The sequence below is a fragment of the Neophocaena asiaeorientalis genome, unplaced genomic scaffold, assembly GCF_003031525.2.
Source record: "Neophocaena asiaeorientalis asiaeorientalis breed wild unplaced genomic scaffold, Neophocaena_asiaeorientalis_V1.1 scaffold202, whole genome shotgun sequence".
In the NCBI taxonomy this organism is placed as follows: Eukaryota; Metazoa; Chordata; class Mammalia; order Artiodactyla; family Phocoenidae; genus Neophocaena; species Neophocaena asiaeorientalis.
In genome coordinates, this window is record NW_020172627.1 from 1,490,770 (window position 1) to 1,511,433 (window position 20,664).

Genomic DNA, 20,664 nt, shown 5'->3' on the forward strand with positions numbered 1-20,664 from the left:
CCTAAAAATATTTTTGTATCATTTTACAGTCACTTAGGCTTTGGCTTTAGAATTTATATAAAGTTATTAAAGACTAGGAGAGGAAGTAGAAAGCATAGTGAGCAGACAAATACGTAGCTTCATTCGAAAAAGAAAAAGCACTATCTATAAAAGCTATCACGCGTAAATGATTATAAAGGAAATTCTCCAAAGCTTCAACTTTCCCCATGAATAGACCTTGTACTTACTGTAATGCTCACCCGGTCTCCTGCCAGAACAAATATTTTAATGTAAAATTTAATAAGTGGAACTAAAGGTATTATGTCTAATTTAAAATTCCATATTGTGTAAACTACTGATATTAACATAACTGAGTTTGTAAACAATCCATTTGTAGACGCTAACCTTAGACACTGTATTGACCCAAAATACCTAGCGGGGCTCATCTGCAAAATGAAGCATCAATGCCTGGAATTCATTAAAAGTGTTACATGTTTAATTTCTCCTGCCCTACAGCTCCATTGTCTCGTAAAAATTTTCCTTTGATGTCCCCCACTAAAAGAATTAAAGGAATATTGTAATTGAAATGTCATCAATAATTCACAAGACCCTCCTCCACAGCAATACATCTGATGAAATATTAATCGAGCTCCACAGACTGACAGTCTGCAGAGGAGCACTTGCCTGTAATTTGAACCACGAGTCCTGATCTTGCTGTAGCTCAGACCTGCCAAGAAGGCAATTATCTGGATGGTCTTGCCCAATCCCATTTCGTCTCCCAGAATTCCTCCTGCCTGCTGGCAGTGCAATTCCCACAGCCACCTAACACCTGTCTGCTGGTACCTACAACAACAAACACCAACAAGAAAAAGAAAATGGCAAACGGTGGATAATACAGATCATAACAGAAAGTACTCATGAATTAATCATTTAGCGAGGTTCTAGTACCAGTCAGAGAAACACGCCGGATGTGTGTTTTACATGAGTATTATATTTATAAGGTCATACATTTTTGATTACCTAGGCATAAAAATCACAAATTTTTCTTTACAGAACATTAACACATTTCTAATTAAACTGATAGATAGGGTAATTAGGGACTATTTCATTTCTTTTTCAACATTAGAAATAGCCTGGTAAACAAGCATAAACTTATTACCTTTTATTCAATATCCTTCTGGAAAAAACTGCAAATATTTTTAGTTATACAAAGTTCCAATAATTTTTCCATGAAAAGATGCATTAACATTTACTTTTTCCGTCTGAACAGCTTCAAAAAGTAGGACAGAGAACACTACAATTTACACTATACACTGTTGAAAAGTCACTTGGTAATCATATTATCTTTTTATAGGAAAAATTAAATTAAATTTTAAGGCCATAAACAAGTCTGAATAACAGGGCTGCTCACAAAATTAGTACATATGATTCTGTCATATTACTAGCAGATGCAAAAAAAAAAAACAACAGTTTAAAGGCTCAACAATACAAAAGGTCTTTTAATATTTTAAAGTAGAACTTGATTCAGGGACTTTATCATAGATACAAAAAGGTCAGAGCTATTAAAATCTTAAATAAGGAGTGCAGGTCAAAGAGCAATAATATATTCCCCTCTAAAAACAAAAAAAGAGTTGGTATTTGCCCTTCTCCATCAATGGTATGTCTAATTCAATAATCTAAAAATGAAGTTAAAAAGGGAATAATGCAAAAAGCATTTCTGAGAGTGAAAGATTTAACACTATGGAATGGTATGAAAATTATATGCCACGTAAAAAAATCTAGAGCAAAAAACACTTAAAAGACAATGATGGGCTTCCCTGGTGGCGCAGTGGTTGACAGTCTGCCTGCCAATGCAGGGAACACGGGTTCATGCCCTGGTCCGGGAAGATCCCACATGCCGCGGAGCGGCTAGGCCCATGAGCCATGGCCACTGAGCCTGCGCGTCCGGAGCCTGTGCTCCGCAATGGGAGAGGCCATAACAGTGAGAGGTCTGCATACTGCAAAAAAAAAAAAAAAATGAAAGCTAAAGAATTTTTTTTTTTTGAAAGAACATACCAAGGCTAGTGAGCTACCCACCTTAAAAGGAGGTGGTTTTGTTGCTGTTTTACTGCCCAAATGTTTTTTACTCTTTGGTATGTGATATGTCTACCTAAAATCTCATTGTGGATTTCAGTCCCTGTTAAACTAGTTTTATTTACTCTTCTCCTAGTAAGTATGTCATAATTAACTTTCCCCCAGTATTCTGCAAATCAATTCCAAAAGTTTGACTCTAGCTGTTGCCATTATTATCTATCATATAAGGAAAACTTTGAATGAGTATTTTGCTGCTTAAGTTTGCTAATTATAATATACACACTCAAAATGTACCGTGGACGAGAGGATTTAAAATCCAAACACAGTGAAGTCTACTATGGATAAAAGATCATTTAATTTGGGATGAAGGACAAATTCTATTTAACACGTGGTATATAATCAGAAAATACAAGCTACCAACCATTTAAGGGGCCTACTGCTGGGGAGGCACCTGGCCAGGTGAGGTTTGGATACAACCTCACAACCAGCCCACACAAAGAGGATCAGCCCATTTTATAGTTAGGAAATGAAGGCACAGAGAGGTTAAGTAACTTGCTAAAGGTCACACTGCTAGAAAAAAAAATGAGCAAGTCAGAACTGAAATCCAGAACCTCTGATTCCAAAGCGATTCCACTTTGGAGATAATCTTGACCAGCAGTTCTCAACCAGGTATGGGGGTAAATGGGGGGTAAAGAGGGTATTTTGCTCCCTAGGGGACACTGGACAATACCTAGAGACAGTTTTGGTTGTTACAACTGGGAAAGTGCAAATGTAATCTAGTGGGTAGAGGCCAGAGATGCTGCTAAACATCCTACAATGCACAGAATAGTCCCTACAACAAAGAATTATTCAGCCCAAAATGTCAGTTGTGCTGAGAATGAAAAATCCTGATCTAAAAATAAAAGTTGGTCATGAACTACTTACATTGGACTAATCTCAGCTATGGAAAAAGATGTAGTCCAAAAAGCTCCCCCAAAAAACTGATGTACGTTCAGAATCACTAAATTCCAGTCAATCAGCCTCCTTTTACTGAGGTACAGAACAATTATGGGACCAGCTCCTCCGGGCAGAGTAGGGGCCAAAATCTCCCAGTGGCCATTCCAGTGTTTTCCCACTATACAACACTGCCTCCACCCAACACAGGTCCAACCCCTCTCTCTGTTTGGGGCCAATCAACTTAAGGAATCAAGAGAGGGACAATCGAGAAATCACGAAAGGAATAAAAACTGGTGACCAGCATGGTATCCCAGAGGGAGTTAGGACATCTGCATTCTAGGTGACCCACGAGAGGCAGAGACACTGTGCTAGACGTTTCCTCATCTACAGATGTAATTTCCAAGGGCGTTCACACAAGACGATGAACAACACTGAAGAAATGACTTCAGGAAAAGTATCTACCAGGCAGCCCTGTAAGTCACATCCCTACATGGAAATGCCCAACCACAGCTGGGGACGTTGCATAAAGATGGTGAAGAGCGGCTCTCTCTTTCCACGAAGGCCCTCAGGCTGCACGAGCACACTGATCGGTAGGCATGTATCACTGCATGAGGAGTTAGGGGGTCTGGGTTCTGGTTCCAGCAGTGTCACTAACTGATTCAGGCTCTGTTGCTTTAATTTCCTAATAATGAACACCGTAAAACAATTACATACTTTAAATGAAAGCAGGCTACGGAATTCAGTTTTCAGAACCTTCGAAGACATAAAAATTACTCTTTAGGAAGAGTTAAAAGATTTTTACAAACTACTGTGTAAGAGTAAAGAAATTTCTGTACTCTGCTTCCCCCGTGAAACTGAAGCATCACAAAATAACCACAGATAATTGGTGTACCTTGGCATTGTCACATTAACCCAAGATTGCATTTACTAGTGGGCTAAAAGTAAAGTTGAAAGACTGAATTTTGTCATCTGATTGCTAAATCACACAGCCAGATACATTTTCCGGGCAAACTTTCAAAACAGAATTTTAAAAGTTAACCATGATCTTGCAGAAAACAGCACTTAAATAGATAACTGTACCTGCTGACGCCCTTGCGTACAAATATACCCTGTTAATTTAATTCCACAGAGTGCGGTAAGTACAGTAAAAATAGATCTACAGCTTAAAATGAAATTGGCCTGGCTACAACTTAATCATGAAAGAAAAATGGAGACTCTACCAATCCTATTACTTTTTTTTCATGTAGCAGAATAAAAGAAACAGAAGTTTCATAACATTTATGAACTATTTAAAATCCTGTTTTTGAGAGATGAAAAATGAAAACAACATACTTTCCAGGAATGTGCAATTAAGACAAATTTTTTTTTTAAAACCGTGCATTTACGTTAACTACAATAGGGTTAACCGTCAATACACTAAATCCTAGTAAGCCAAGTTTGGTTCTGTTAACTGTGAAACTCCTTTGCTAGAAAATACCACATTTATACAAAAATGCACGTTCAACTTTATTCTTGAGGATATTTGCCAAATCACTTAATACTCATGTAGAAGTATCCTGTCTTTGTTAAACCAATTTAATCTATAATCTGGGTATTCCTTTTGCTAGTTTAACACCGATACTATTTGGCGTGATTCTTAATAAGTAATCACTTTAGAGAAGATGAAAAGAGTTGCCAATAAATATTATCTTTATGTACCTTTCCATAGTTAAATTTTCATTTGGGAGAAGCAATAAACACAGTAGCCACCTCCCCAGGCTATAAAACATCTACGAAAATTACTAGAGATTCAGGTTTGAACTTCTTTACAGTTCTTCTGTCCAGTACAGCAACCCAACCAAGACAGTTCACATATTTAGGATTCAGCTTTCCTATTATGTTTAGTGGGATAAAATAACCACTCCCTTTGTCCCCTCCAACCCTGGAGAAAAATTAAAACTATAATAAAAGCTCTTCGAGAGGAAATATAAAAAGCATGCTCTTTTTAAGTAGACATCTTGCACAAGTTTAGGGCACGGCTGACAGCTCAATCTATGAAGGAGATTAAACATAACCATCTCAAAGAAAGAAGTTTATATCCTGCACCCAACTACCAAGTGATGGTACAAGAGACAGAAAGAAGCTATTTAATGCTTTAACTTCCTATATGCATCGAGGAAGCCTTCCTAAAGCACCTTGTTTAGTAAATCCCAGGAGGACTGAGATTGAAAACGTGGCTCAGTATTTACATTCATCACGGAGACTCGCCTGGACCTTGTAGGCTACAGGCACGCATCTATCACAGGGCATCCGGTTATATGCAACCCTGGGCCACTTGACATATGAAACATAGTCAGTTTCAAATAGCAACGCAACCCTGAAGGTGTTTGCCTCTATCTTCTCTTTTGATATCAGAATAACATCTACAGGAAATATTTAGATACACATTTGGTCAGCACAAAAGTATTATACCCTTAGGTACAGTATAGGACACTCAGAAAAATCATCTCTACACAGTTTTTTATTTCAATATAGAAGTAAAAACCTCTCCAATATTGATTTTAATAAGCAAGTCTTCTTAATCTGATTTAGAAGTTAGAGGTTTGGCCCCTTAAAATTGCTAAGAACAGCAACAAGAGAAGAACTCGATGTAGATAGCTTTTAAATGTGTAGCTTTTAGTCTGCTGAGACAGGTCCACATAGATTCATCAGTTTATAAACATACCCGATGCGCACTTTAGTCAATTTATTACCGTCTAATTTTAGTGAACAGCACGTGGCTAGAATTTCAGTTGACAGTATCTGTGTCTCAAGTACCTTAAGGGCCCACAGGTAAGTACTATGTAGTTCCTAAAATATTAATCTGTACACAACGGCTTGATGACAGATGGAAAGGAAGGAACACATGGCACATACTTAAAAAGCTTTTTGAACAGAAAACCCGGCACTTTAAAACCTTCGTCAAATTCGGCGTCACTTTCCTCAGAATCATCTTCAAGCCTCAGACTCTTCTCTTTGTCCTGCAGTCTCAGTTTATTCCATCTCCTACCGTGAAAACAAAAACCACATTTCCATTATTTTGGTTCCAAACCAGGTTAAAATAGTTCTAAGTAATACACAGGAAAAAACAGACAAAATTGAACAGTCTTTTAGCTTTCTGCTGCCATCATTATCCAGAACACTGATATTCAAAGGAAAAAAAAAAAAAACCAACTGATTCTCTTTTCCTTCCTCCTCAATTCAATTCTCATTTGAATTATTATAGCTGCTCTAGAAATATTCCTGTAAGGTCTCATTTCATTATCAAAACTACTTGCTCCTCTCCTGGCATACCCTAAAGGGAAAATTTCTCTGCTAGTTCCTAAGATATATGAACCTAATTCTAGAAAAGAGTCAGTGAAAATTTCAATGTAACTAAATTTATAGATACTAAACGTCATAGCTCCAAAATGACAACGTAAGAAAAAATAAATATTGTTTATAATTACTATTTCTGTGCTAAAGATACGATGGTCATAGCATAAAACAGCACATCTTGAACGTAAAGCAAATTTTTGGTCAAAATTACTATATATCAGATTCACATACTGATTACTTAATTAAGGGGAGGCATCAACAATATAAAGTACTGATAATTATACCACTGAGAAAAAATGTGTCCACGAAATAAAACCTAAGTTATAAATTTAGTTATATGATGCTTTTCAGATGCGAAATAAGATGAACATTTATATTTCAGAAGGGTGACGCCATGTATGCATAACAAAAGAAACGTCTAAAGATCTGAAAGTATTAGCAATACAGCAAGGCTGTTGGGAAGGTGCAGCCATTTAGCCAGACTAATTTTGCACCTATATAACTATAATGGACACTGGGGTCACAAGTGGAAAAAAAACGTCAACAGCCTCATATTCTAGTCACTTCCATAATAAAAGGATGGCTTTTTTCAGTATGCGTGCAACTGACACTTTGAATTTCACAAAATGGTGGAAATGAAATAAAACAATAACACAGATAAATGCCTTCCAAGTAAAAAGCTCACAGGAAGGGAGTGAGAACAGCAACACAATAAGAAGGCATTTCTCTGCCACTGACTATGCAGGAGTAATAGAGAAAGTGTGAGGGAAGGTAAAGGAGAACATGGAAGGATAATACCACACACCCTGTCCAGTTGGAGGAATGGTATGTTTTCCAGCACCAACTACCAAATCAGCACAGAGGCCAAACACAACCCCGTGCACTAGATGCTGGAGGACCTTTAAAGCACGTCCTCTGATAAATTCTGGTCTTGTTGAAAATTTCAGCTCTTCGGAGTAAGGAAAGGAAGGGCTAGCTGAGGATCAGTAAGGAAGAATTGGTTGGTGACTTGAAACTGCTTCGCAGGGCACTAAGAGAACCTATAAATAAGCAGTGCTGGTGACTTCCAGAGAACAGCCAACGAAAGAGACAGTATATGGCCAAGTCTAAGGAAATAGCTGTCACATAACCATAAGGTTTAATATGTGACAGTCTTTTTATAGGAAAAATTTAATGGCCTTTTTGTGCTTAACTTCTAAAGGTGATCTCTTTCTCCCTTTTATTTGTATTTTTCTTCCTTAAAATCACCACGCAATTGATGAAATGAAATACCTCTAAGTGGCTATAATAGTCTCTGCTACTCTTCTGAGTTCCACATGATCTACAAATTTAGGTAAGTGCAGTGGTTCTCAACAGGGGACAATCTGGCCATCCTCCGAGGGCAACCCCCTCACCCTCACCCTAGGGTAACGTGACAACGTCTGCAGACATAACTGGTTGTTACAACTGCTGGGGGGAGGGGAGAAACACTACTAGCATCTAGCAGGTAGAGGCCAGGATGCTGCTAAACAACCTACAACGTCCAAGACAGTCCTCCACAACAAAATGTTACCTGGTCTCAGACATCAGTAGTGTCAAAGTTGAGAAACCCTGGTATAAAGGTAACCCTTACCATTGGAACTGAGAAACCAAAATGATGTATAAACGTTTTCCTAATGTATACATCTGAATTCCCGCTTCTCACTATCTGAAGTTTAGCAAGCAGGCAATTTCAGATAATGAGACAGTCCTCAGTACCCACATTCTTACCATCAGAGCTCAGAACCGAACACCTGCATATTAAAAGATAATTGTTTTTAGCGAATATGTGGATAATACAAATTTTGTGGAAAAATCACAAAACCTATCACAGCCACTTAAGAATACTTCATTGCGCAACTACTCAAAAATAATTGTACAGGAAGAAAAAGAAAACAGAAGATCCTGGCTTAACAAGTTTGACACAATGAGGTCGTGAAATATCTTACATACAAGAGTACCACACATTACCCTTCATTGATAAATGATAGCTATTGCCTTAGACGTAGGCCAGTTAGTCTTTGTGGCTGTTAAATTTCCCACCACATCACTCTGTTTCAACAGATTTTCGGCTTCCTCCTCCTCCCTCCCTTCTAAAACATACAGGCATCATGTCGCCACAGAACACACAGCACCTAGGAAACCACATAAGCCACTACAGCTTTGTAAAGAAAGATGAAAAGAGACAAATGTTTATTCAGTTTGGCTAACAGATGACTAAAGGTGGTGGGGAAAAAATCATTATTGCCTTTAAGTATTTGTATCATTGTAAAGACAAATCGCCCCAGTAGAATCATATACACATATTAAAGACAGAGAGTACCAGGGTTATAAAACCACATGCATGTGTGGCTCAGGCTAAGAGATTCTCCTGGTATATAAAGCAGTAATTCCTCATGTGGTTTACAGCCAAGAGACCTGGCCGCCTAACCTGCGCACGCTGAAGCAAGGCAGCACCAAGTGCTGGTCGACAAGAAGTACCAAAAGTTCTATAACAGATTTGTAAACAGTAAATTGTCATGAAGTATGGCCACGTTTAATGCAACAGTAACAAAAAGATAGCTACAGAATGACCTAAAACTGGTCGGGGGCAGGTCAAAATTAAGATCTGGACCCCAGTGATCTGAAATCTTAAAACTCTGAAATGGCCTCGAAATGTCTAAATTCTGTTCTTTTGACAAATAAGCTAGATAACAGATTTTAAAAGCGGGGGCCGGGGGGTAAATAGTCCAATATTTACATTTTTGGAAAAGAAATAACTTTTTCATGTTTTCTTTCCTCTCGTTTTAAAAGAGCCACACATGTAAGAGTCACAGCTGCAGCCACATAAAACCAAGTGGGCCTGGTGTTCTCTGGCAGGGTTTCCAACTCCCCACACGACTGCCGTAGTCAGCCCGCTGCCGACTCCACTGACAGCTGCTCAGAGGAGAACCCAGTAATAAACATAAACTTACAATTCCAATCAGATGCAGGCAGGGCAAATGCTCCTTGGCTTCGCCACACTCACGCAGGAATGAGAAATCAGCCCAGGCTGTGGGACCTGGGGCTGATACTGCGATAATGATCTGTCAGAAGCAATGTGGACCCAGGGCCAAACTGCTAGCAACGCTGCACAGTCAGCTGAACTGCACCAGAAACATACGTCCTTCAGTTGTAACCTACTGGCACGCCTTGTCGATGGAACCCTTAGAATACACCTGAAAAGTTAATTTATTTTCGAAGGAGAATCTCCAGCATTTCAAGGATGTTCAAAAATGCCAGGGCAGAAAAACACAGCTAGCTGCCACTGCTGAAATTCAGAGCCTCCTCTCTGTGCATGTGCATGCCCCGTACTGTCCCCAACCTCTCTCCCCCACACACCTGTGTACTCTTCAGAGCTCTGCCCGAGTAGCACCTCTGGAAGAAGCCGTCCCTGACCGGCCAGTTAGGCGTCGCATCCTCCAAGTAGGTGCCTTCCCAACACCGTGGCACCTGGGCACACCTGACGTCTCCACTAGAACGCTAGCACCTACCAGAGTGTTAGCATCTTTTGAAATCCGTATCTGTCTCCCCCATTAGACTGGGGGAGACTGTCTCAGTCATTTTTGTATCTTTAGAGACTAGTATAATGCCCACCTCACAAGACGCTCAATAAATGCTCAGGGAATGAATGAATGAGGTTCTGAATTGGGCTAGGGATGAGGAAGACACCAGGGGTAGAGAAGCATGGCTTGAAAACGGTCAAAGTGGGTCCCTCAGAAATGGGTTCAAGAAACGTCCCGTTCTACCTCCTTTAGGGCCTGCCTCCTGCTGTATTCCTACCCCTTCTACATACGTGACTTTAAAGTACTACTCCGAGCTGTAGCCACTGCCTAAACGTGGCTGGGCCCACTGCAAAGAATGAGGCCTGGCAAAGGGTGACTGCAAAGCCAGGTGTTTAATTTAGAATTTTATAAGGAGGAAAAAAAAGGAGAGGAGGTTAAGCTCACTATGTTGAATGACAAAAATTTTGTAAGTTATTTTCAAGCCCTGATGTCTGTTTTTGGGGGGTTCCCAGGGGATTCACTTTGCAACAAGACTGGTTTTTGCACACCAGCTGATTGGAAGAAATCAGGAGTCCTGAGTTTGGGTCCAAGCCTCCCTAGGACCAGGTGGGAAAGGCTGAGTAAAAGGTTCAACTTTTTATGAAAGACTTGATCTTCTAGCAGAGGAACAAAGAAGTTCAACTAGCCCTATATTTACACTACTAGAAAGGAAATAATGTTTCTAGTGTTCCCACTTTCATCTTTTTCTTTAATCCATACATATAATAGTCACAGCTGCAACCAAATAAAATGAGGTGAGTGTTATTCACTGGGAGGTTTTCTAACTCCTATAGTCCCTCAGACTCCAGGGGCGGCCCTTAGAGCAGAACCCAGCAAAAAACACAGATTTAAGATACCCACTGAGAAGGGAAAACCAGATGCAGGTCCATAACTAGTAAGGGGAGGTCCGAACTTTAGAAACATCATTTAACACCACTGTATTTGTCTCCTCGACCACAGTGAGCCAAATAATAGGTCCTTATAGGACTAAATGAGATACTATGTATACTATACCCTTTAGAAACTATTTTTTAATACTACATACATGTCAGATACTATCTTATAATTACGGGCAGGAGATTACACAAAAAAAGTAAAATTGAGAAATTTTAGTTAACTGTAGGTTAAACGTGAATAAAGAGTAACAAGTGTCAAAACACTTGGAATCGCAATCTTGGGCAGGCAGGAGTTAAGTGCAGCCCCCAAGTCTAGAAGGCCATCATGCTACCGCACCTGTTCTATCAGCCAAGATCAAGATTATCATGGTCACTCTAGGCACAATGTCCTACACCTAGTACAGCAAGGAGTGTGGAAACTAAGCCTTATAAGGCACAAGAGAAGCATCTGGAACACTGACCTCAGAACAGAGAAAATTGTGAGGAACCAAAGTGTAATCCTGACCTATCCACACTCAGAACCAATAAGCAGGCTGTGAGGTTGGAAGAATGCCCCCTGGGCACATGTCTAGTGACCCCTGGTTTGTTCAAAGGAGAAATAATTTTTTATTTCTCCCCAAACAATTACTGATAATGTACTTATAGTCATATAGATATTTTATCACTAAGTGGACCTTAATCATACTAATAAAAAATGTATTAGAGGTAAGAAAAGCCTAACATCAAACAACACGAAGTTTATAACAGCTAATGAGTTGCCTATGCATACTACATACAATTGTTCAAGTGCTTTTTACCTTGGAAGAGCGTCACGCCCTCACACATATCAACATTTATATAAGCTCTTCCTCATCATTCTCACAGACCCTCTTACTGGCTTGATGGAATCTTTGTAGTAAATGTTCTACCTAGTGGGCATGCAAGTAACAAGAGTAGCTAATATTTGTTGATTGTCTGACATTTGCCAAATATCTGAGATGTATTAGTAATCCTCCTTTTATCACCCTTGAAGAAGGTACTGCTAAGATCCCCATATACAAATGGGGAGATATACAAGACCTCATAGTTATTAGGGGAGACTGGCATTCTGACGCCATGGCCTGTGATTTCTACCCCCTATGCCATATATTACCTCCTTAAGTAACACTGGCTAGCTCTGGACAAGCTGTGCTTTGAAATTATATATACATATATATTATGTATACATTTTTTAAATTTAGAGGCAGAAAACAAACTCTAAGTAATAACAACAACTAATGGCTACCGCGATGCTCACTGTGTGCTGGGCACTGTTTTAAGTATTTACATGTATTAAATAATTTAATCCTTACAACCCGATGAGACAGATACTATTCTTAATCCCTTTTTCACAATTAAAGGAAGGTAGGCAGGGACAGGTAAAGCAGCCTGCTCAAGATCACCAATGTGAAGATTCTAACCCGGAGTCTGTGCTCCTAACTGTTGCATAATCTTGCCTCTCAAAAAGTATTTTCAAACTTCCAAAATTCACCCCTTTGCTCATAGCACCAGCCAAAAGGTCAATAATCACCTCTTTAAATGCTATACAATGAAAATGAAATGCTATACAAAAAAAAAAAACAACTGCACGAGAGCAAATCAAATTATAAAACTTCAATTCAAATTTGTTTCAAAAAACATTAGTGCTAAAAGTTTGAGGAGATGGGCTTCCCTGGTGGCGCAGTGGTTGAGAGGCTGCCTGCCGATGCAGGGGACACGGGTTCGTGCCCCGGTCGGGGAGGATCCCACATGGCGCGGAGCGGCTGGGCCTGTGAGCCATGGCCGCTGAGCCTGCGCGTCCGGAGCCTGTGCTCCGCGACGGGAGAGGCCACAACAGTGAGAGGCCCGTGTCCCACAAAAAAAAAAAAAAAAAAGTTTGAGGAGAGGAAAGACGGCCTTCGTTTTTGTACGATAACATGATTCCTTCCCCACCTCACTACTGTGCAGAGTGGGTCAAAACTCACTCTTCACTGGACACCTGCCAACTTTTCCAAGTAATAGTAAAATCAGCTTAGTAATTCTTTTGACTACAGGTAATCTGGGCTGAACAAACACGTAAGATACACTTAATACCAGACAAACCGATATACAGGCATACCTTGGAGATATCACAGGTTCGGTTCCAGACCACCGCAACAAAGCAAACATTGCAATAAAGCTAGTCACATGAATTTTGTGGTTTCTCAACACATATAAAAGTTACGTTGGGGCTTCCCTGGTGGCGCAGTGGTTGACAGTCCACCTGCTGATGCAGGGGACGTGGGTTCATGCCCCGGTCCGGGAAGATCCCACATGCCGCGGAGCGGCTAGGCCTGTGAGCCATGGCCGCTGAGCCTGCACGTCCGGAGCCTGTGCTCCGCAACGGGAGAGGCCACAACAGTGAGAGGCCCGTGTACCGCAAAAAAAAAAAAAAAAGTTATGTTTACACTAGACTGTAGTCTATTAAGTGTGCGACAGCATTATATCTAAAAGAACAATGTACATACCTTAATTAAAAAATGGTTAGCCAAAAAAACGCTAACCATCATCTGAGCCTTCAGTGAGTCATAGCAGTAACGTCAAAGATCACTGATCACAGATCACCATAACGAATATAATAATGAAAAAGTTTGAAATACTGTGAGAATTACAAATGTGACACAGAGATATGAAGTGAGCAAACGCTACTGGAAAAATGGCAATGATAGACTTGCTTAAGACAGGGTGTCACACACCTTCGATTTGTAGAAAGTGCAGTTATCTGTAAGCACGATAAAACGAAAGGCAATAAAAGGAGGTATCACCTATACTCAAATGCCTACACCAACCTACAAAAAAGGTAAAATATACCTATTAATGGGAATTATCAAATATTAGTAGCCCAAGATTATATAATAAAATGAACGTGCCCTCTCCAAAATTTCAAGGAAGTCACTTACTTTGCTGTTTGAAATTTACAACTGACCTTATTGCTCTGTTTTCATTTTTACGTTGTAAGAGCCACCAAGATCTGTAGTGATTGTGAGGAAAAGTCACACATCATACAGTTAAATCATTTCTAATATAGAGTGAAATTTCAATCTCAGGATCATTCTCCGCTTATTGCAATATCCATGAAAAAATTCTACAACAGAAGCACAGTGAGTACAATTTGATTTTTTAAAAATATACTCAAGGCACCTAGCTGGGTATTTAATATAGTTTGCATTTCTGTAGTGCAATAAGTTTTCTATTTCAGACAGCTAAGAATTCCTTACAGATTAGTCTAATTTGCTAAATTGAGATACTCAGTGTTTTACTTTTCTTATCTGCCTTTTTATGGTCTATCTGGTGGACTTAATTGGCACATCTGAGCAGATGAAATACTCTGAGTTAGGAGTCCAGATCTCACAGAGTAAATTAAGACTGATGCAGACATTTATGCACTGGAGCTGAGGATGAGAGGTGTGTGCAGAGCACGGAGCAGAATTAGTCTTCATTTGTGTCTTAGCTTTGTCATTTAAAAGAAGCCAGGATGCTCTCTAAGAAAAGTCCTTAAGGGAGTTAACTTTTTCTTCTCTCTTTAAAATATAGAGTCCTAGAAGAAGAAAAGAACACAAGTTTATTCCTTGAGAAAGAAACCAACTCCCAGAAACTGATGACAAGAACAATCTTCAAATAAATAATTATTTACTAATTATTACTTAGTTTCTGGATCAAAACTAGATTAAATTTTTACCAAATTCAGATTTTTGGAGATCAAATGATCTGCGTTTTGTTTTTTTTTTTAAAGGTATAAGCAAATCAAGCTCTACACTGTATCAATAATTTGGCCTTTGCCTAAGTGTGACCTGAATCCATGTGCAGCACAAACAAAGATGCAACTAAAGGATAAACATGGGACAATCGCACTGCAAAGGGATTGGCTCTAGGCAAAAGGAAGAAGAGGAGGCTCGGTGAAGACAATAAAATGGAGACAGAGCAGCTGAGACTGTGGTTCTAGGAGGCGTGGCCTTCAGCGCCATTTCAAGCAAAGGAATGGGGCCTGCAAAAGTGTGGGCTTGGTCCTCATCAAGCAACGGGAGAAAGTGGTCACTGAGGCCATGCTTTCTGAGCCCACCACACCAGTCCACACTGACAGACCACTCCCTCATGACCCAAACCACCGGCTTCTCCACTTGCTGCTATCCTGGGCGAATGACTTCAGCTTTCTCGGCTCAGGTTCCTATCTCCTAGGGCGCTGTGAGGACTAAGCCAATAGAGCCACATAAAGTGAAGCACTGCCAAGTGGTAAGCACTCACTAATGTCAGCTATCTTAGTTCTCATAACAACCTCCTCCCTCACCCATGGATACCACCCTTGCTCAGGGCCTCCAAATTTCAAATCCAAGAGGCTTTTTTCAACATTCATCCTCCTCAGCTTTACTCATTTCAGCATCCGAAAATACCGACAGCCTTCCCCTCCTAGAACTATGCATGTATACAGCTAAACCCTCCAAACCAGGATCCAACTCGCCTCTGGCCACAGAAGCCACAGTGCTCAAGAGAGAGGGTACTGAAGATACCATTTTCCCAGATGATTAAGTCTTACGGGGGCTTAGAAGATACTCTGTAAGATTTACACAATGAATGGAGCCATCTGACCTTTTTTTTGTTTGTTTTTTTTTGCGGTACGCAGGCCTCTCACTGCTGCGGCCTCTCCCGTTGCGGAGCACAGGCTCCGGACGCGCAGGCGCAGCGGCCATGGCTCACGGGCCCAGCCGCTCTGCGGCATGTGGGATCCTCCCGGACCGGGGCACGAACCCACGTCCCCTGCATTGGCAGGTGGACTCTCAACCACTGCGCCACCAGGGAAGCCCTGACCTTTTTAAACTCAAAGTTATTCATGGTAAATGAAGTTCAAAATGGGGCAAAAGAAAAGAAAAACCTCTAACGACAAAACTGTATTAGAAGCCAGTTACATCAACTGGTGTCATGACTACAGACGCGGGTTACACCACACCACGAGGCAAATGCTATGACCATCCACACCAGATCAGTCAAGTTTTCTAGAGTCCCTAGAAATCTCCCCAAATCTTTACCCAGCTGACTTGGGTCTAGGGTTTGGTCTCCAGCCCAGGGAGGTAGGGGCAGCTATGTCCTGATTCTTGGCACCACCATGTGGCCACACATAGGTACTGCCCATTCCACCCAATTCCACAAATGAAAGGAAACCGCCGTTTACACAACCCACTCCTGGCTTCAAATCCCAGCTCTTAACCAGTGACATCATGGGCAAACTGATCACCCTGAAAGGGCCAAGATAAAGTGTTTGTGCAGCCTACTATAATTAGAACAACTGAAAGATATATATGCATAGGATCAAAGGCTGGAATGAAATATAGAAAAATAAAAAAATAGAGGTGTAGGTAGTTTTTTCTATCTTAATATTATCACAATTTCACTATAAACAAACAAGGAAATGGGGGCTTCCCTGGTGGTGCAGTGGTTGAGAGTCCACCTGCCGATGCAAGGGACGCGGGTTCGTGCCCAGGTCCGGGAAGATCCCACATGCCGCGGAGCGGCTGGGCCCGTGAGCCATGGCCGCTGAGCCTGCGCGTCCGGAGCCTGTGCTCCGCAACGGGAGAGGCCACAGCATTGAGAGGCCCACGTACCACACACACACACAAAAACACAAACAAACAAAAACAAAAAAACAAGGAATTATCAAAAGTGAAAGGTCAGGGGCAGGGTATGGGAAGCCTTCAAACTATCTGGAGGTACCAATTCAAATCCATTTCAGGCTGTGATCTCAGCAGCTTGGCCCAAAGTACCAGATAATCTGAGGAGACTCGCACCACCTACTGAAGAGTCTGTTTCTAAATTTTACTGTTCCACTGATTGAGGATGGGGGGGGTGGTGATTTATCCCAGCAGCGATACCAAGCTAACTTCGGGCTAGAGTTGAGCATTACATCCTCAAATCCCAACATCCTTACCAACAATTCTTTCCAACCTCCTCAAAGGTTTCCTAAATGGGAACATTGTAAGGGCCTCTGATAAGGAAGAATGCTACCAACCTCACCTCAGAATTAGTGGGAGCTCAAAGCCCAAGTGCAGTGCCCAGCTCCTGCTGCTCCGGGCTAAGCCCTAAAGGTGCTCCCCAGGGGATTCTCAAGCACACACGCTGGTAAGAACCCAATGAACTATTATACACAGCACTGAGCTGAATTAACTGGCCCCAAAGCTCCTGCCCAGGCCCTCTCCTATGTAAACACAATTGTGCAGGGTACATAAAAGTTTAGAGAAAATGATATACAAACTCAATCTGCCAAAACTTACGGCCTCAGAAAGGAAGAGAATATATAAAGTCCACTTACATATATCAAAGTAGTTCCCAAACATGCCAGTGCCTCAGAATCACCTGGGAAAGCCTTTTTACATTACCACCTGGTAGTCCCACGTACACTTTTTGAATCAGCACCTCCAATGGTGGAGCCCCCAGTGATTCTGCAGGATCAGCCCATGGGCTGGGAATCTTTGCCTTAGCCTATGCTCATTGCCAAGAAAATACAGCTGTTAGGTTAGCAACTTAAGCAATAATGGCTGGCAAATGGAAATAGAAAGGAGAGATTCAGAGTATAGGTTTAAGTCAAATTATAAATGTTCTCCCTAGTCGTGCCAGCAGGAGACAGACCTTATTTGGAAGTGCATCCTCTCACTCGGGGTGTCAACGGACCTACACTGCAAGTCCGACCCAAGCAGTACGTCGACTGCTGGGGAAAGAGGCATGAGTTGGTGACATTTTTTGTTTGTTATATCTCACTGTTGGCAAACAGCATGTTGCTTGCTTCCCCCTGTTGTCCCCGTGCCAAGGTAGACATCACCAACGCATTGCGGCACTCTTTCCCAGGGAAGCCAAACAGGCCTCAGTCTCCCCCAAACAGATTACCACTGCCAAAGGTGGGAGCTGGCTGGCAAAGGCAAGGGCTTGTGCCCTCCCTGTCTTGAAGTGGCAGCTTAGCAACCGGACTCCTCTGCAGACCACGGCCACCATGCCAATACCCAAAGCAATCCAGACGAGACCCTTGAGGAAACAACGTGCCCCCAAAGCAATGCAAGTATTTTCCTGTTCAGTGATGCACCTGAAGTTCGGGGGTAAATGTGGCAAGTTTTAACCTGCATCCTCAGGTCCGTATCAACATATCTGAATGACCCAAGAGACCAGGCCCAGTGCTGGGATGAACGTCCTCCACAAAATCTTCCCCAAATACCTCAGTCGGATTTCATTATGCCCTGCACACTGATTAGGTCCCATCTGTGCCCACGTCCCCTAAAAGACTGCAGATTCCTCACAGGAACCCCTAGACGCCCGTCCTAGAATGGAGATGTGCATTCATGCAGTGAGAGCAAAGATGAAGCAATGGAGATGACCTCACATCTCCATTGGAAAATGAACCAACTACACTGAGGGAACCGGGATTGCAGATCTCTGTTCACCTGGCGGGGAAATGTGCACGTATGAAATGTTTGGTCTTCTAGGCCACTCTGGGCTCACCAGGGACATACATCACCCAACACTGAATGTGTGTTATTTCTGTTAAGTGTTTGGCACCTGGAGCTCCCAGACCCTAGCTTTCTAAAGCAGCAATAGATTTTAAGGAAGACCTCACAACTGAGAGCCATACCCTAATGGAAACATGAGCACCCCAAAATTAAAATAAAAAATAATGGATGCTTTGTAAGATCTGTTAGCATTGACATGAATAAGAAACAACAGAATATTTGCTTCTAAGAAGTGGCCCATCCATCACGGTACATTATCAAAGGTATGAAAATCAGGGAACACCACTGAGGAGACAGCCTCCAAATGCAACAGAACAGAGAAGAAAGCAGGATAAAAATGTTGGAAAGGCAAAATACACAGGCATTTTATAAGATGCTTAAAACTTCCAAGACTGATCTGAGGTCTTGGGCTAAGTCAGAGAAAGCAGGATCATCTACTATCCAGATGCAGAAAAGGTTAAGCTGCAGAAAAGGCCTGACAGGAAATTCCCACTGAGCATCAGCTAAAACTAAAGACACGTAGTTAGGACTAATCTAGAGCTAATGAAAGACCTAAGACTCTCCAAGTGGAGAGAATAAAGGGGGTGAGATGTCTAGGAGTCGCCCACTTTCACTTCTAAGGGTTCAAAACAGCATTATAATCAACAGGGCTATAACCAACACCTATTTAAGTCCAAAAGGTACCTACCTTGGGTACATATTCCTAAATTCTAACCATTAGGAAAAACTCATTTTCTATGTTGTAAACTATATGGGGCTTTATTCTTCTTATCCATCAACAAACCACTGCTAAGATAAGAAATCCTAAAGTGTTTTTCTTCACTCAAGGGGATACCATTACAATTTCATTCTGTCTACAAAGATCAACAACAAGAAATAACAAAGTATAGAGTGACTGGCAGTTTTTAAATATTCTTAATATGCTTCTAAATCCTGAGCATTTTGTTTTTTTTAACATCCCCCAATCCAAAGGGTACCAAAGGAGATGCAGTATAAACATTTCAATGTGGATATCTGCAATTTAACAATTATCTACCTTAATAACTGTAGCTATAAAATTTTAAGAGCTATAGTATTTTGGTGGCAATTAGAGTTATTGATATTTCTGAAATTCATTTGAGATTTTACTATAACTTGAGCAAAAAACTGACTTCTAATATGGCTTTGGAAATAACAGTTTTACAATCTTAACATTATTAAGAAAAACTTATTGCCATGAATTTAAACTAAACCTGTATTTAAAATTCAATCAAAATAATTGCTCTTGATCAAAATACTGAATACTTAAAATATATTTAATATTGACTCAATTTAATGGGAAGAATATTCATTCCACTTATAATCAATATGTTGAAATTAACACTTTTATTTTATTATTTTTTTTTTTTGCAGTACGCGGACCTCTCACTGTTGTGGCCTCTCCCGTTGCGGAGCACAGGCTCTGGACGTGCAGGCCCAGCGGCCATGGCTCACCGGCCCAGCCGCTCTGCAGCATGTGGGATCCTCCCAGACCGGGGCATGAACCCGCATCCCCTGCATCGGCAGGCGGGGACTCTCAACCACTGCGCCACCAGGGAAGCCCAACACTTTTATTAATTCTCTACAATAGTCAAGAAAAAGACTGATGCCACTCACTGTTCAGACAACTTTACAGATATCAGATGTGCAAGCTACCATGAGAAATGACAAACATTAAGCCACTCCTCAACTCTGTCTTGCTGCGTAAGGTACTACCACAGTGAGAGTGTAACAGCTCTCTTAAAGACCTGGACTTAGGTTGCAGGTACTCAAATCGTTGGTGAAAAGAACTGTGCTGCACCTGCTTCTAAAAGGAGGTATGTGGCAGCTTGGATGTAGGGCGTCGGCAGTTCTAAATAACAGAAGAAAAGAATATCAGGTCAATCTTCATTCGCAAAGGTCAGTGGAAAGCTACAAGAATTATAATAAACTAGGTCTCCCTACCCTGAGAAACAAGAAAAAACTGTTGAGGACTGGGGAAAAAAGCCACCCTGGGAGCAAGTATTAAGTAATCTGTTAAGCAGATTCCCGCATCCCTTTGAGTCTCTTAAAAAGCTAAGGCGTGAGACCCGAGTCGCACAACGTCATGCTCCGTGGGACACGCTGGAGACTGTGGCATACACACTGGTTTTGACTCAGAAGACGTGTGGCAACATGCAGTGCGGACTCCACAAACAAACGTGTTCACCTGGGCTTCCCTGGTGGCGCAGTGGTTGAGAGTCCGCCTGCCGATGCAGGGGACGCGGGTTCGTGCCCCGGTCCGCGAAGATCCCACATGCCGCGGAGCGGCTGGGCCGATGAGCCATGGCCGCTGAGCCTGCGTGT

General features: G+C 41.4%; 1 protein-coding gene across 2 annotated transcripts in view; it reads right to left on the reverse strand.

The window, feature by feature from the left end:
- ERCC6 (ERCC excision repair 6, chromatin remodeling factor) overlaps positions 1 to 20,664 on the reverse strand; it is a 74,057-nt gene that overhangs the window by 37,195 nt on the left and 16,198 nt on the right. For both annotated transcript variants that reach the window (XM_024739064.1, XM_024739063.1), the window contains exons 6-7: positions 5,884 to 6,012; positions 664 to 822 (exon numbers count right to left, since the gene is read on the reverse strand). In XM_024739064.1, coding sequence (XP_024594832.1) covers positions 664 to 822; positions 5,884 to 6,012 — 288 coding nt within the window. The remainder of the gene's footprint in view (positions 1 to 663; positions 823 to 5,883; positions 6,013 to 20,664) is intronic.